General features: G+C 33.9%; 1 protein-coding gene across 1 annotated transcript; it reads right to left on the bottom strand.

Moving 5' to 3' along the window:
* Window positions 1-7,203: 7,203 nt before the first annotated feature.
* Window positions 7,204-8,082, bottom strand: LOC104854668 (putative gustatory receptor clone PTE01). The gene has a single exon (XM_033757282.1). The coding sequence runs from the start codon at window positions 8,020-8,022 to the stop codon at window positions 7,204-7,206; it is 819 nt and encodes a 272-aa protein (XP_033613173.1). The 5' UTR covers window positions 8,023-8,082.
* Between the last annotated feature and the right edge of the window lie 9,416 nt (window positions 8,083-17,498).

The raw sequence follows: 17,498 nt of genomic DNA, 5'->3' as shown, positions 1-17,498 counted from the left end.
GTGTTTTTAGTGTATTTAATTCGCTAATAGAGAAAGCCAATCCTCACTCATATTATTAAATCATTTCAAGACTCATGTGATGTTTGTCTTTATATAACTGGTGCTTTTATACTCAGTGGGATGTGGTATAGTTTCATCTATGTTATTCTGTATGACATGACTGCTTTTTTTAAATGTCTGAAACATTTTCCATTCACTACATATACCACAATTGTTTATCTTCTCATCTAATAATAAAGACTTTATTTGATTCCATGTCTCGGCCATTGTGAAGAACATCACCATGGTAATGGGATATACACATACCCAGACACTCTTATTTCAAATATTATGATGTACATGTAATAGAGGAATTACTGAAACACGTGGTAGCTAAAATTTTTAAATTGAAGAAATGCTATATTGTTTTCCTTAAGAGTTATACCAATTTTTACTCTCAGCAATTGTGTTCTAAAGTCTTTTTACTGCAAATTCCCACCAACACTCATTTTCATATTTTCTTGGATAGTACTCATTCTAACAAGAATCATATGGTATTTTTATTATGATTTTAATTTGCATTACTTTGAGGATTACCAAATTTGCACATTTGTTCACATTCCTTTGATCATTTGTATATCATCTAAGAATTGTTAGTCAGCTGTTTTTGCTTATAAACTAGTTATGTGTATTCTATGGAGTTGCCCGAGTTTGTGATAAATCAATTGTTTATTTCTTATCATGCATATAATTTAAAAATATATTCCCCATTCTGTAGTTTCTCATTGCTCTGAACATTATTTTCATTATGAGAATGCCTTTTCATTATTTATATTTTGCATATTAATATCACACAGTGATAGAGTTTATTTGAAGTTTGTATGTACATATAAAATAGTTTCATGAAGACTCATTTTTTTATTTTGTTATACATGTTATTACATGAAAAGAATCATTTTGCTAAGATTTTATTCTTTGTTTTTCAACATCTTTTATATTTATGATTTATATGTAATTTAAAGTTGTTTTTTTTTGTATGGTGTTGTCTAATTTTGTTCTGTGGCATGTGCATATCTACCATTTAGTACATCATCTATAGATTTTGTCTTTTCTTCACTATGTGTTCCAGATATTTTTGTAAAAATATGTTTTTATGAATTTATAAATTTTTCTTAGCTCTCTATTACTTCACTGTTCTTTCCCATGCTTTCATGTTTGTAACATGTTCCATTGTGTTCACTATATCTTTCAATACATTGAATTTTAAATTTTGAATACAATTAAATGTCCATTTCTTGCTTCTGTTTCTTGTGATTTTTGTGACATATCTACTGGTTAGTGACATTGTTCCATGCAAGGTAATGGATATATCCTTCCATTTTATCTATAAGTTATGTGTTGTAAGCTGAATTAATGACAGAAAACTTCCCAAACAGAGGGGAAGAATTTGACATTCAGATAACTGAGGCATATAGGACCCCAACTAGCTACAATAAAAAAATATACACCTAGACATATAATAATCAAGATCCCAGAAACCAAACAGAAGAACAAAATACTACAAGCAGTAAGAGAAAAGAAATAAATCAAATGAAAAGGAAAGCCCATCAGAATCATAGCAGACTTTTCAACACAAACCCTTGGGGCAAGGAGAGCCTGGAATGAGATATTTCAAGTACTAAAAGAGAACAAACTCCAACCTAGACTGATGTGTCCTGCAAAACTCTCTTTCAAAATGGATGGGGAAATAAGACACTTCCACTACAAAGAACACCTGAGAAATTACATGAATACCAAACCAGCACTACAAGCAATTCTAAACAAGATCCTAGAAAAAGATAATGAAGGCAACAACACCATGAGGCCAGACAGAGAAAATCAAATAGGCAAGGCAAGAAACTGAAAGGAGAATGTGAAAAAGTAAAAAGAGTCAAAAAAGGCCAATAACTTGTCAATAATAAATCAGTACATATCAGTTATAATTATCAATGTCAGTGGCCTCAACTCACCAATCAAGAGAAATAGACTGGCAAAATGGAATAAGAAGCAAAATCCAACAATATGTTGTATACAAGAAACACACCTAGTGCAAAAAGAGGCCCATAGATGGAAAGTGAAAGGATAGAAAACAATTCTCCATGTGACAGGAGCCAAGAAAAAACAGGGGTAGCAAACTCATTTACAGACAAATCAAATTTCAAAGCAAAACTGATTCTAGTATTATTGATGTAGGACGGTACTGTATCATAGCTCTGTGAATGTAAAATATCTTGTACCTGCTTTATGATACATAGTAGTGATCATGCTTTATCAGAGCTATATTTAATGATATTATTCTAGAATGTTCTCTTTCCAGATGATGATTAAGATGCTAATTAAAAAAATGGTGCCAGGTACCACAACAGCAAAAGAACTTTGCTGTTTTCTGGATATTATTCTTTTCTTTGTTTGTTGTTGTTGTTGTTGTTGTTGTTGTTGTTGTTGTTGTTTAATGGAATGTGAAGAATGTCTATAATTCTTTTTGGATGACTGCAGAACCTGGAAAAGCTGTTGCTATTGATGCATAACATACTGCTATTATTCATCTTTTTATATAAATATAAATATATATAATGAATTTTGGGAAACTTTAACGGTGCTGTCAACTTTGGAAAAAGTTATCCCAATTTACTGTGTTGAGTTGGCATTGAACAGAAATGGACAGCCATATTAGTCTAGAAATGTTAATTTTTTTATTTGTATTTTTCCATTTGTACAGTTGTAGCACATTGTACTAAATATGTAAGGTCATATCTACTTGGGTTTGAATATAGAAATTAATAAAGTATTCTCTAAATAATAAAAAAAAGAATAAGATAAGACTACAAGAGCAAGAAGCAATTTAAATATATTAAGGAATCCTTTTAATCTTCAGAATTAAGGATTATTTTATTCTTACATCATTGACTTTTCTCTTTTACTTTCCTTTTTAGTTTTATTTTAGGATTTCCTATTTTTAATGTTCATACAGAGATTTCTTTAACTGAAATACAGCATAGTTTCTCTGGTGTGAAAAACTATAATAGTACACAGGATCCTAATGAGATAATAATGTGAAATAGGAAGCAAAGAAATGAAGGTGTAGGTAAAGTGGGAAGGGTGGGGTAAAGGTAATAAGGGAGAGGAAACAATGTGAAAAAATGGAAATAAAGTGTTTGTAAATGGGGAGCAGAGGAGGGGGTGAAGGGAGGGCAGGGACAAGGGGAAAAAATGAGAATCAAACCTATTATGTAATGGTACAGGATCCCAATGATGAATGTAACTATATTGTATACCTAGATTGTACCAATAAACTTAATATAAAGAAAAAATGTCTAAACACCCCAATTATGTTCAGAAAAATTGAAAGGTAATTAAAACATTATCAGCAATGAAAAGCCCATGTCCTGACAGCTTCACTACTGAATACTACAAGACATTTAGGGAAGAACTATCATCACTGCTCTTTAAACGTCAATGAAATATGAAGGGAAGAAATACTTTCAAATTTGTTGCTGGAAGCAAGTAGTACTTTGATTCAAAACCAGGGAAAGACCCAACCAAACAACAGAAACATGGTAGGGGATATCACAATTCCCAACTTGAAACTATACTACAAAACCACTGTGATGAAAGTACCATGGTACTGGCAAAGAAACAGATCCAAGGATCAATGGAATAGATTTGAACGTGCAGAAACAAAACCAAACATACTCAGCTACCTCATTTTTGATAAAGGAGCCAACCATCCTCACTGGAGGAAAGATAGCTACTTTAACAAAGGGTGTTGGAAAAACTGGCTTTCAACTTGCCAAACATTAAAACTAGATCCCTAAGTTTCACCATGCACTAAACTAAAACCCGAGTGGATTAAAGATCTAAATATCAAAACAAAAACACTAAACTTACTGGAAAGAAAATTAGGTAGCACTCTCAAAGACCTTGTCATAGGAGAAGACTTTATGAGCAAATTCTCAGCAGCATGAGAAGTTTCACAAAGAATAATTAACTGGGATCTCATTGTATTAAAAAGATTTTTGCAGTGCAAGAAAATTCACCAAAAGAGTGAAGCGACCACCTACAATCTAGAAAAAAAAAACAAACAAAAAAACTTAACCAGCTACTCCTCAGAGAAAGGACTACTATCTAGAAACTATAAAGAATTCAAAAAAATCAGACACCCCAAATGCAAAGACATGATTCAAAAATGGTCATCTGAAAGGATTAGAATAATTAATACTGGTAAAGTGTGACAACTACCCATGTTGATAAAAATATTTTGGTCAGTCTCCATCAAAATATTAATGATAAATAAAATAAATAAAATGAGTTACAAATGTTATAGTGCTGTCATGATATAAATCCATATGTAAGCATCATAATTAACAACAGCTAAACTCTGCAAACAGTTTAGATGCCGATTAACAAATTAATAACTAAAGAAGTTATTAAACCATAAAAAGATGAAATCATATTATTTGATGGAAAATGCATGAGAAATCTGAGACTATGATTTTAATTAAAATGTGTCCTTCAGAAATCTTCTCCATTGTTGGTGGGAGTACTTACTGGTGCAACCACTAAGGAAATCAATATTGAGATATCTGAAAGAGCTGGGACTCGAAGTTCCATTTGACCCAGCCATCCCTCTGCTGGGTATCTTTCAAAAAGAATTAAAAGAATCATATCACAGTGATATATGCACACACGTGTTTATAGTGGCATGGTTTGTAATAGCTAAAACTTGGAAACAGACCATTTGCCCATCAGTTGGAGACTAGATAAAGAAGATGTGATTTTTCTATAAAATACAATACTACTCAGCCATAAAGAATGAGAAGTTACATTCATTCATAGGAAAATGGATTCATATTGAGGATGTACTCCCAAGTGAAATAAATAACTCACAAATGTGTAAATACCATATAGTTTCTCTGGTGTGAAAAAACTATAATTGTACCTAAGATCCTAATGGTGTAATTAACAATGTGAAATAGGAAGAAAAGGCTTAAAGGTGTGGGGGAAGTAGGAATGGTTTGGGAAAGGAAATAAGGTAAAAGAAAAAAATATATGAGAGAATGAAAAAATGGAAATGAAGTATTTGTAAATATGGAAGCAAGGAGTGGGTGAAGGGAGGGTAGGGGAAGGGGAAAAATGAGAACGAAGACCTGTCCTGTAAAGTTACAAGATCTGAATGATGAATTTAACTGTACTGTATACTTAAAATATACCAATAAACTCAATGAGAAAAAAATCAAATATCATATGGTTCTTTTATATGAGAAGCTTAAAATAGATATAAAAAGATTAGAATGAAGGGGAGATGATAGGAAATCAGAAGTCAGGCTTTTGGGAGATGGGAAGTGTATGTCAGAGACAGTAGAGGCAGAAGCATGGAATGAATTGTTAAAGAATTGAAAATGATCAAGATATGTTATATATCTGTACCAACACTACAAAACAAATGAAACTATTATGTATTTTAAACATACAATAATAAATACTTTCTCTTGTGTGCAAAACTATAATAGTACATAAGATCCTAATGATATAATTGACAATGTGAAATAGGAAGAAAAGTGCTAAGAGTGTGGGGAACGTGGGAAGGGTAGGGAAAATGGAATAGGGGAAAAGAAAAATATGAGAAAATGAAAAAATGGAAATAAACTGTTTGTAATGGGGAGGGGAGAAGGGAGTGAAGGAACAGCAGGGACAAGGGGAAAAATGATAACCCAGATCTGTCATGTAAAGGTACAAGATCCCAATAATGAATGTAACTGTACTGTATACCTAAAATGTACCAATAAAATGAATAAAAACCATACTATAAAAAATTAAAGAAGTAAAATAACACATAACCATTGAAAAGAGTCTACCATGTGACATAGTTTTTTACTTTTGAAAGTCTGGCTATAAATAAAATATAAAGCATTCCTCATTTTGGCTGCTTACAAAAGCAATTGTAATCATAGAGTAACTTTAAAGAAGCAAAATTCAGCTACTATACTGTCAAATGTTGACAATAATCCTCAGACAACCCAAAGGTAATACACTCACTGAAAACACAAGACCGCTGCCTCCTCATTTGAACACGTGAACACAGCTACATATTGAAAAGCAACTTTATTTCTTAAGTATATTTTGAAATATTTCAATTGCAGACAATTGACAATTTACCTTTCTTTTTTTCTACCATGGTATAATTCATTGCTCAATGTTCCAGAAATACAAATAAATCCATTTAATTTAATGGAGAAATATGAATGTGTGCAAATTGTTTAGACAAGTAACTTCAGGACAAAGGCACAGAGGGTACAATAGGCTCACAGGTTAATGGGAAGGCAGCTTTTCAACTGCAAAGGATTTATGGATATGGTAGCAACTAAATATATGAATTTTCAATGTGATATAATTTAGTGACCATGAGTGTACCTGCCCCCAAAAACAGAGCCAGGAAGAACACAGAGCAGTGATCTCCAGTGACCCCACATGGCATTAAAAGGTATATATGGAAATATAATATTGAAACAGGAATATGATAATGTAAAAATCAGATATAATAATACATGATGTTGTATAACAATGAATTTGAACATTACATTTGAATCAAACCAATTCACCTACTACAATAAGTTCATTTTTGACTAGTGCTTTTAGGGACCAGAATCTGAAACCCTGAAATTTTTACTCTCATACTTAGATTCATAGAAATCAAACTCTCTGGTGATAATACCCAGGCATCAGTACTTCTATTCTTCCTGTGCGATTCTGATAAAAGCCAAACTGGGGCATCTGTGATATGGCTTATGAATGCAACCAGCCTAAATAGATAACACCAATGCAATGTTTAAAGAAAATATCCATGTACTTTGGAAGCAGATGCAAATTTCAAATATATAGAGGATTTAACATTTCACTTAGAGGCCAAGGTCGTCTCTCAGAAACTACAGAAGATGCTTGTTTATAATATTTTACTCATGGAATTTGTGATTAAAAGAATATTTAAGAATACAGTGAAATTTTGTTAAAGTTGGACTGAAGGAATCAATATTTAACAATGAAGTATTGAATAAAAAGAAATCCATAATGCTACAAGTGCGAACCAATTGGCAGAATTTTCTGGTCTATATATTCTGATTATTTGCAGGTCTACATAAATTGGGTTTTAAAACACAAACTACAAAATGGAAGGAAGAGATATTAACACTACATTGCTCTGCTCTGAAGCCTCCGCAGGGCATGTTTCATGTCCTGATTTCTCAGGCTGTAGATGAAGGGATTGAGCATTGGGATCACCATGGTGTACATCACTGAAGCTACTGAGATCTTTTTAGGAGATGTGAAATAAACACCAAAGGCTGTTCCATAAAATAAGCAAAAAACTGAGAAGTGAGACCCACAAGTGGAGAAGGCTTTATACTTCCCACTTGAGGATGAGATTCTCAGAACAGCACAAACAATTTTATAGTAAGAGAAAAAGATCCCTGAAAGGGGAAGAAATCCATAGATAACACCACTTACAAAATATGTGACTATATTTTTGGTAAAGTTATTAGAACAGATGAGATATAGAAGTTGCGAAGGTTCACAGAAGAAATTAGAAATGTTTGAATCTTCAAAATATTTAAAATGTAAGACAATCATATTGTGAAGCTGGGATTCTAAAAGACTAAACAAAAGAGACACCATGACTAAGAAGACACAGAGGCGAGGATTCATGATGACATGATACTGCAGTGGGTGACAGATGGCCACAAACCGGTCATAAGCCATCACAGTCAGAAGCATGTCATCCATACACCCAAAAATTAGAAAAAGAGACATCTGTGTCAAGCAGCTTTTAAAAGAGATTATCTTACTCTGTAATGGGATGTCCAAAATCATCTTTGGGACTGTTGTGGAGATGAAACCAATGTCAGCTAAAGACAGATTGGAGAGGAAGAAGTACATGGGTGTGTGGAGATGGGAGTCTGAGATGATGGCCACAATGATGAGCAGGTTTCCAAGCACAGCCACAAGATACATAGTTAGGAAGAGTCCAAAGAGGATAGGCTGCAGTTCTGGATCCTCTGAGATCCCCAAGAGATGAAATCCTGGGATGTGTGTTAGATTTTGTTCTTCTAAACTTCTTGGGCACCTTTTGCAAAAGAAAGGCACGTTGGAGAAAAGACACAAATACCAGGTACTCAAACAGTTGTCCAAATTGCTTTGAATTGGATATTTTATACATTATGTAAGTTTTAGGAGAGTTAAGACCATTTTAGTGAACACTAAATTAAAGTTGATACTTCGTATTTTGAAAATATTTATATATGTCACTTGTCTTCCAGAATTTTTTCTATTTTCTTCTCTTTACTGATGACTTTCCTTTGTAGAAAAAAATGCTCACTCAAATACATTTATTTGTATTTTAAAGGTGTTTATTATAAAACTTGTATACTTACCTTTGGTGGACTTTACCTTTCAATAATATATTTAAGTTAAATGCACATAACCAATGGCATTGCTTACAACAGATGTGGTCTTGGTGTACAATTTGGTTAATAATTAAACAATAATGGAGGAAGTCAGCTCTTTGCTTTTTTTCTCATCTGTATTCTACAGTGGGGAGCCTCATAGCACTTCTTCTATTTTGCTAATCTTAGTATAGGTGCTGCCTAAGAGAGTACTATTTTGCTAAACTTAAAGTCTTTTGCATACGGTTAGGGACTTTAGTTCCAAGGAAAATCTCAAAACCTGAACTTGACTCTGATACTTCTTATACAATTTAATAGATATTCACAGCAATATTTTGTGGTACATTGGTGGTGATTTTCTCTCTCAGATACCTGAAGATGATTTGTATTTATTCTTTTTTCATCTCACAATACAGTTACATAGGGAAAATACCAAAAAGAACATTATAGAAAATACACCTTTAGCCCCTTTCTTCCCATTTCACAATGTCAGTAATCTCATTAGGATTTTATGTACTACTACAGTTTATTCACAACAGAGTATTAATTCTATTCATCTTCAAAAGAGGAGATAATGCCCTGGGACAGGCATTAGGAAATCAATATTTTAGTTCCATTTCTTTAATCTTGTACCATATGCACATGTGAGTGTGAATATCTCTAACACTCATACAGGATAAGAGAAAAAGGAAGACTACATCAGTGTGCCATCCATCTATGGCATGTCTGAAACTTGATAAAATATTACTTTGCTTTTTTTCCTTCAAATAAAGAATTTCATGGAAATGGTGAGTGTATTGATAAAAAAATGTCAAGAGCCAGGAATCATAACCCAGGAATTATAAGATTCCAAGACATGCATCTGCTCAAGAATAAAGCTTACCACTTCTCTCTGCCTCTTTTTCATTTGTGAAGATCCATAAAAAAATTTTATCATGTCTTTATTTGTAAATAGTGAAGGGAGGAGGGGTGAGTGAGAAAAAAATGAGAAAAAATAAAAACAATTGTGCTTGAAAGAAACAAAAAATAACTAATCAGCAGATGTTTTTAATAATAAAAGTTTAGGGCTGATTTTTTTCATGACACAGACATGAATAAGCACTATTACTTTTGTCTAGTGATTATTGTATATTCCAGAAGATGATGACAGGGTAGATAGGAAAGCACCAAATGTGCTGAAGCCACACTAATTGCCACCAATTTTTGTGAATCAAACAATCATCTATCTAGTGCATTTTTAAATTTTTGAAGGCTCTTCTGTACCAATTAAGTACAAGCTCTGTGGAGATTAAAATTAAAGAGAGTATTTTCTTTTCTTTTTTCAAAACAACATGAAGATTCCATCTTACTCAAAGAATGGCTATCATTAAGTATATCATTTATTCAAATAAGCAATCTAGGGTGAGGGATTTGGCTCAGTGGTTCCAATGCCTGCCTCACAAGTGCAAGGACCTGAGTTCAATCCCTGGTACCAAAAATAAAAAATATATATAAAAATATAAAATAAAATACACAACAAATATAAGGACAAAAATTAATGCCCCATTTCAGAAATTAAAAAAATAACTTCAAGTAACAGGGCACTTCAATTATGTGATGTGATGTTTCCTCTTATAATTAATAACAATGCAAATAGTTGATTACATTTTACATTTATTTTATAAATTTATCACATATTAGTCAAATAGGGAGCAATTCTATCTGTTTCTTTCATCTTTAGTTTCACTGTACCAAATAGAAATAACTCAGATAATAATGTTCAGTCTCAGAGATACTAACACTATGCTTTCATCACTGAAATAGTAAACGTGACCAATAGATTCAAAATGAAATTGTCAGATTCTGAGTCCTATTCCCAAGGTAGATGCCCAGGTTTTTAACCACACACACATCTGAGGTACATTTCATTAGTAATGAAATCAGCTCCCCGGTTTTATTTCCTTTTGAGTGTAAACTAGCAGATTATAGGAATAGAAGAGCATGTGACAACAGCAACTGGAGAGGCATGAGAGAGTTGTTGGCTGAATTATAATGTTCCCAGTCTTTCAGTTATTTTCCTCTGTGGCTATGGGTGTCCTTCCTATAGCGTGTGCAACTGGTGCCACACACTATTCTGTGACCTAGTAGGAACCCCCAAAACGACAACAGGCTGAGCAAGCTTCCCCCCCTTGTTCATAGAGAGACAGGGAAATGACATGACTGGGGCTGTCAATAGCAAGACTTGCCAGCATTCTCTAGGCAGGATGTTACCTTCATGATCTTATAATTTGTTTCATCCTCCTCATCATCAACTTCATCTGTTTCACAATTGAAATTTCAAGTAACTGAACAGAGAGATCCACATTACCCTTTTGTGGATGAGACATCTATGCCCAGCATAACAAGTGAGGCTGGGAATTAAAACATTGAATTACTTATCGGTGGCCCACAGTACAAGAAGAAACGTAAAGTTCACATTAATTATAACTGAAATTTTGCAATTATTATCTTTCCATTTGGACGCTCAGATTATCTGTTTGTCTAAATGATTAGGGAATAAAGTATTGTATAATCCCTCAACCAACCGACCTCTCTCTTGGCACTTACTCTGTAGAGTTGCTTCTCTGCTGGATCATGACCAAGGAGTGCAGACCTGAAGCACTTTCGCTGTTCTGTGCAGTTTGTGAATGTGCTGGATCTATTCTCAGCTTGATATTAATTGTCAGATATAAACTACCTTCTACAGACAGCCAGGATGAGGAGACCCCAAAAAGGCTTCTTGACTGGTAAAATCAAACTAAAATGCTGGAGACACGCTGTGATGTTGATTCCTAGACAGCCCTGGAGGCTCAATACACAGAGCTCATAATTAGCTGTGTTGGTTCAAATATTGTTATCCCTGTGGATTTCCTAATATTACTTGAGCCAAAGGACAAGATACTAAAATGTCCATCACAGTTTTGGAGCTCTTATTCTATTGAGGGGAAAGTATGTGTGTCCTATTAAATGGATTTATTTTCTTTTTTAAAATGATTATTATTTTGTAGTTTACTTCCATTGTGGTAAAATATATACAATAATGTTATTGCTTTCATCACTTTTATGTGCATTATTCTGTGATCACAATCATGTCCATCATGTACAAATTTGGCCAATATCTGTTTCCAGAAATATTTCCTCTTCCAATCTGCAAATCTGTACTCATTTTTAAAATTCCACATCAATTCCTCTCCCAACTGCTTGCAATTAAAATGACAAATTGATCATAAAACAAGTTCACAAAATAAAGCTTAACATCAACAGCAATAATGTGAACAAGAAGGCATGATTTACAACTCTTTATGTTTAATTTACTGGGAGTCCAAGTGAATGCTAAGGTCCTGAGAATGTAATGTTGTCCTGTGGAGTTTCCCTGAAGAGTGTTTAATATCCTGTTCCTAAGGTCACAGATGAAGGGATATTGCATAGTGGTGGCTAGAGTGGGAGACACCAAAAGAGCTGAAGTCCAAGTATTTTGTTCCAGGGACTATTCTATTTTGGAAAGCAAACTAACTGATGACATCATGCGTAGAGAAGGCAATATTTTTCTGATAATCATGAGTTTTGAACAGCGAAGGAAAAAAATGTTAGGAAGAGAAAAATATCCCGGAGATAGGTGTAGAACCAGAGATGCCATCAACAAAATACCTGATTATATTATTACTGAAGGTGTCAGAAGAAGCAAAATTAGATCTTTTTGTTTTTCTTTTAAATTGAATTTATTGGTACATTCTAGGTAGACAGTACAGTTACATTCATTACTAGGCTCTTGTACCTTTACATGACAGGACTTGGTTCTCATGTTTCCTCTTGTCCTCACCCTCCCTTCACCCCCACCACCTTCAAACACTATTAATTCCATTTTTACATTTTCTCATATTTTTTTCCTTTTCCCTTGTTCCCCTTTCCCTATCCTTCTCATTGTCTCTACACCTTTGGTGCTTTTCTTCCTATTTCACATTGCTAATTGTCCCGTTAGGATGTTGAGTACTATTTTAGTACTTCACACCAGAGAAAATATTTGGTATTTGCATATATGTGACTTATTTATTTCACTTAGGAGTATATCCTCAGAAGGTACCCATTTACCTATGAATGAATCTTCTTTCTCATTCTTTATGGCTGAGTTATATTCCATTTTATAGAAAAATCACATCTTCTTTATCCAGTTTCCAACTGATGGGCAGATGGGCTGTTTCCAAGTTTTAGCTATTACAAACCATGCCATTATACACATGGGTACACATATATCACGGTGGTATGATTCTTTTAATTCTTTTGGAAAGATACCCAACAGAGGGATGGCTGGGTCAAATGCAACCTCTAATCCTAGTTCTTTGAGGTATCTCCATAATGGTTGCACCAGTCTGAACACCTACCAACAATGGAGAAGGGTTCCTTTCTCCCCACAAACATGCCAACATTTGTTATTGTGTGATTTCCTGATAGCAGCCATTTTTTGTGGAGTGAGGTGAAATCTCAGTGTTTTTTTCATCTGCATCTCTTGAATGACCAGTGTTGTGGAGCACTTTTTCATATATTTACTTGCTGATTTTATTTATTTGTCTGAGAAATGTCTGTTCATTTCAGATGTCCATTTTAGAATTGGGTCTTTATATTTGGGTGGACTGGTTGTTTTGAGTTCTTTATATATTTTAGATAATAGTGCTTTGTCTGAGGAGCAGCCGGTAAAAAAATTTTCCCACATTGTAGGTTGTCTCTTAGTTCTGTTGATGGTTTCTTTTGCATGGCAGAAGATTTTTAATGAGATGAATTTCCAGTTGTTGATTCTTTCTGCTAGTTCCCATGCTACTGAAGATTTGTTCATAAAGTCTTTTCCTATGCCAATGTCTTCCAGAGTTCTGCCTAACTTATCTTCCAGAAAGTTTAGTGTTTCTGTTTTAATGTTTAGATATTTAATCCACTTGGATTTTAATTTAGTGCATGGTGACAGACAAGGGTCTAATTTTAATCTTCTGCAGATTGAGATCCAGTTTTTTCAACACCATTTATTAAAGAGACTATCTTTCCTCCAGTGGGGACTGTCAGCACCTTTGTCAAAGATGAAGTAGCTGAGTGCATCTGGAGTTATTTTTGTGTCTTCCAATCTGTTCCAATAATCCTCAGGTCTGTTTCTTTGACAGTATCATGCTGTTTTTATCACAGTGGCTTTGCAGTATAGTTTCAATTGGGAATTGTTATGCCCGCTGCCATGTGTCTGTTGCCTAGCATGGCTTTTTCTATTCTAGGTCTCTTATGGTTCCAAATGAATTTTTGGATTCTTTTTTCTAGTTCTGTAAAGTATAGTGTTGGGATTTCAATTGGCATTGCATTGAATCTATATAGCAGTTTTGGTATTATGGAAATTTTTGCTATGTTGATTCTTCCTACCCAGGAGCAGGGGACATCTTTCCATTTTCTTATATCATCCTTGATCTCTTTTTTCAGACTGCTGTAGTTTTCAGTGTAAAGGTTTTTTGCTTCTTGTGTTAGATTAATTCCCAGATACTTCATTTTTGGGGGGTGCTATTGTGAAAAGAATCGTTTCCCTTATTTCTTTCTCAGTGAGTCTGTTGTTTGTGTACAAGAAGTCCGTTGATTTTGGGGTGTTGACCTTGAATCCAGCTACTCTACTAAAAGTGTCAATTAAGTCTAGAAGTCTTTCGGTGGAGTTCTTTGGGTTTTCAATATAGAGTATCATATCATGCACAAATAATAACAGTTTAACTTCTTCCTTCCTATCATTATTGCTTTAATTTCTTTCTCTTGTCTAGTTACTATGGCTATTGTTTCCAGAACTATATGGAAGAGGAGTGGTGATATTTGGAATCCTTGTCTTGTTCCTGATTTTAATTTTATTGAGTTTATTGGTACATTTTAGGGATACAGTACAGTTACATTCATTGCTGGGATCATGTACCTTTACATGGATAGTCTTGATTCTCATTTTTTCCCTTACCTCTGCCCTCCCTTCACCCCCTCCTCCCCTCCCCATCTACAAACAGTTTATTTTCATCTTTTCATTCTCTCACATTTTTTCTTTTCCCTTTTTGTTCTTCTCCTATGTATCACACCTTCCCTACACCTTTAGCTCCTTTCTTCAAATTTCTAAATGTCAGTAATCTTATTAGAATCTTATGCATTGTTGCAGAATATTCACACCAGGGAAACTATTTGGTATTTACACATGTGTGACTTATTTATTTCACTTAGGAGTATATCTTCAATATGTATCCATTTTCCTATGAATGAATCTATTCTCTCGCTCTTTATGGCTGAGTAATATTCCATTTTATAGAAAAACCACAACTTCTTTATCCAGTTTCCAACGGATGGGCAAATAGGTTGTTTCCAAGATTTAGCTATTACAAACTGTGCCGCTATAAACATGGGTGCACATACTTCTCTGTGATATGATTCTTTTAGTTCTCTTGGAAAGATACCCAACAGAGGGATGGCTGGGTCAAATGGAACCTCCAGTCCAAGCTCTTTGAGGTATCTCCATATTGATTTCCATAGTGGTTGCACTAGTCTGCACTCCCACCAACAATGGAGGAGGGTTCCTTTCTCCCCACAACCCCGCCAACATTTGTTATTGTGTGATTTCTTGATAGCAGCCATTCTTTGTGGGGTGAGGTGGAATCTCAGTGTTGTTTTCATCTGCATCTCTCGAATGACCAGCGATGTGGCTTGTTCCATATTTTAACGTTTCAGTTTTTGGCCATTTAATATGATGTTGGCTGTTGGTTTTTCTTAGATAGCCTTTATTAAGTTGAAACATTGACCATCTATTCCATTTTTTTGCAGAGTTTTTTATCATGAATGAGTGTTGAATTTTGGCAAATGCTTTTTCTGCATCTATCGAGAGGATCATGTGGTTCTTGTCCTTGACTTTGTTAATATAGTGCATTATGTTTTTGGCCATTTAATATGATGTTGGCTGTTGGTTTTTCTTAGATAGCCTTTATTAAGTTGAAACATTGACCATCTATTCCATTTTTTTGCAGAGTTTTTTATCATGAATGAGTGTTGAATTTTGGCAAATGCTTTTTCTGCATCTATCGAGAGGATCATGTGGTTCTTGTCCTTGACTTTGTTAATATAGTGCATTATATTTATTGATTTACATATGTTGAGCCATCCTTGCATCACTGGAATAAATCCGACTTGGTCAGTTTGTATGATCTTCTTGATGATCCTCTGTATTCTGTTTGCTAGTATCTTATTGAGGATTTTTGCATCTATATTCATTGAAGAGATTGGTCTGTAGTTCTCTTTTTAAGTTACATCTTTCCCAGGTTTGGGAATCAAAGTGATATTTGCTTCTAGGAAAAAATTTAGAAGTATTGCTTCTCTTTAATTTAATTGAAAAATCAGAAGAGTAATGACAGTAGATCTTCTCTAAATGCCTTGTAAAATTCAGCAGTAAATCCACCAGGACCTGGACTTTTCTTTGTTGGTAAGTTTTTAATAATATTTTAAATTTCACTGATTGTGATTGGGATATTTAAAATGTTTTTATCTTCATCGTTCAACTTTGGTAATTCATATGCACCTAGAAATCTGTCCATTTCTTCTGTGTTTTCCATTTAATTAGAGTACTGATTCTCATAGTATGTATTAATGATCTGCTGGATTTCTCTGGGATCTGTTGTGACTTTGCCTTTTTCATTCCTGATTGCATGAATCTGAGCCTTTTCTTTCCTTTTTTTTAATAAGATTTGCTAAAGTTTTATCAATTTTATTTATTTTTTAAAAAAACAACTCTTCAATTCATTTATTTTTTGTAATATTTTCTTAGTTTCCATTGCATTGATTTCTGCTCAGATCTTTATAATTTCCTCTCTTGTTCAAGTTTTGGGTTTTTCTTGCTCTTGTTTATCCAGGAGCCTAAGAGTCATCATTAGGTTGTTTATTTGAGCTTGGTCTGTTTTCCTAATGTGGGAATTCAGTGGTATGAATAATACACGTAGCACTACTTTCATTGTGTCCCAAAGATTCCTGTATGTTGTATTGGTATTTTTGTTTATTTGTAAAAACCATCTGATTTCTTCTGTGATCCATTGATTGTTCAGGAGAGTGTTGTTCAATTTCCATGTGTTTGTGAAGATCCTACGCTTTCTTATTCTATTGATCTCCAGCTTCATTGCATTGTGATATGATAATATACAGGGAATAACTTCAATTCTTTTGCAGTTATTCAAACCTGTTTTGTGAGCTAGTATGTGATCTATCTTGGCAAATGACCCATATGCAGCTGAAAAGAATGCATATTCTGATTTTATGGGGTGGAACACTCCATAGACATCTAATAAGTCCCTATGTTCAAAAGCTTGGTTCAGTTCTAGTATTTCATTGTTGATTTTTTGCCTAGATGATCTGTCAATTTGTTATAGTGGGGTATTCTGATCCCCCATCACAATTGTATTAGTGGTTATTTGGTTTTTCATGTTACTTAATATTTGTTTTATATAGTTGGTGGCATTTATATTTGGTGCATATATGTTTATGATTGTCATTTCTTCCTCTGGGATTGTTCCCTTTACAAGGATTTAGTGGCCTTCTTTGTCTCTCTTAATCAGTTTTGGTTTGAAGTTTGCTTTGTCTGCAAATAAGATTGCTACTCCTGCTTTTTTCTGGGCTCCTGTCACATGGAAAATTGTTTTCCATCCTTTCACTTTCAGTCTATGGGCTTCTTTTTGCACTAGGTGTGTTTCTTGTTTGCAACATATTGCTGGATTTTGCTTCTTAATCCATTCTGCCAATCTATTTCTCATGATTTGTGAATTGAGGCCATTGACATTGATAGTTATAACTGATATGTATTGACTTATTATTGTCATGTTATTGTCCTTTTGTTTACTTTTTAAAAAATATTTGTCCTCTCCTTTTAGTTTCTAGCCTTGGCTATTTGATTTGCTCTGTTGGGCCTTGTGGTGTTGTGATCTTCATTGTCTTTTTCTAGGATATTGCTTAAAATTCTTTGTAGTGCTGGCTTAGTATTCATGAAGTTTCTCACACATACTT

Source organism: Fukomys damarensis, unplaced genomic scaffold (genome assembly GCF_012274545.1).
Source record: "Fukomys damarensis isolate Sample0158 unplaced genomic scaffold, DMR_v1.0_HiC HiC_scaffold_30, whole genome shotgun sequence".
NCBI lineage: Eukaryota > Metazoa > Chordata > Mammalia > Rodentia > Bathyergidae > Fukomys > Fukomys damarensis.
This window is presented reverse-complemented; position numbering and strand designations above follow the sequence as displayed.

What these genes read in the sequence shown, in the direction of transcription:
- LOC104854668 (XM_033757282.1), bottom strand. Translation starts at nt 8,022, where the DNA reads ATGTATCTTGTGGCTGTGCTTGGAAACCTGCTCATCATTGTGGCCATC.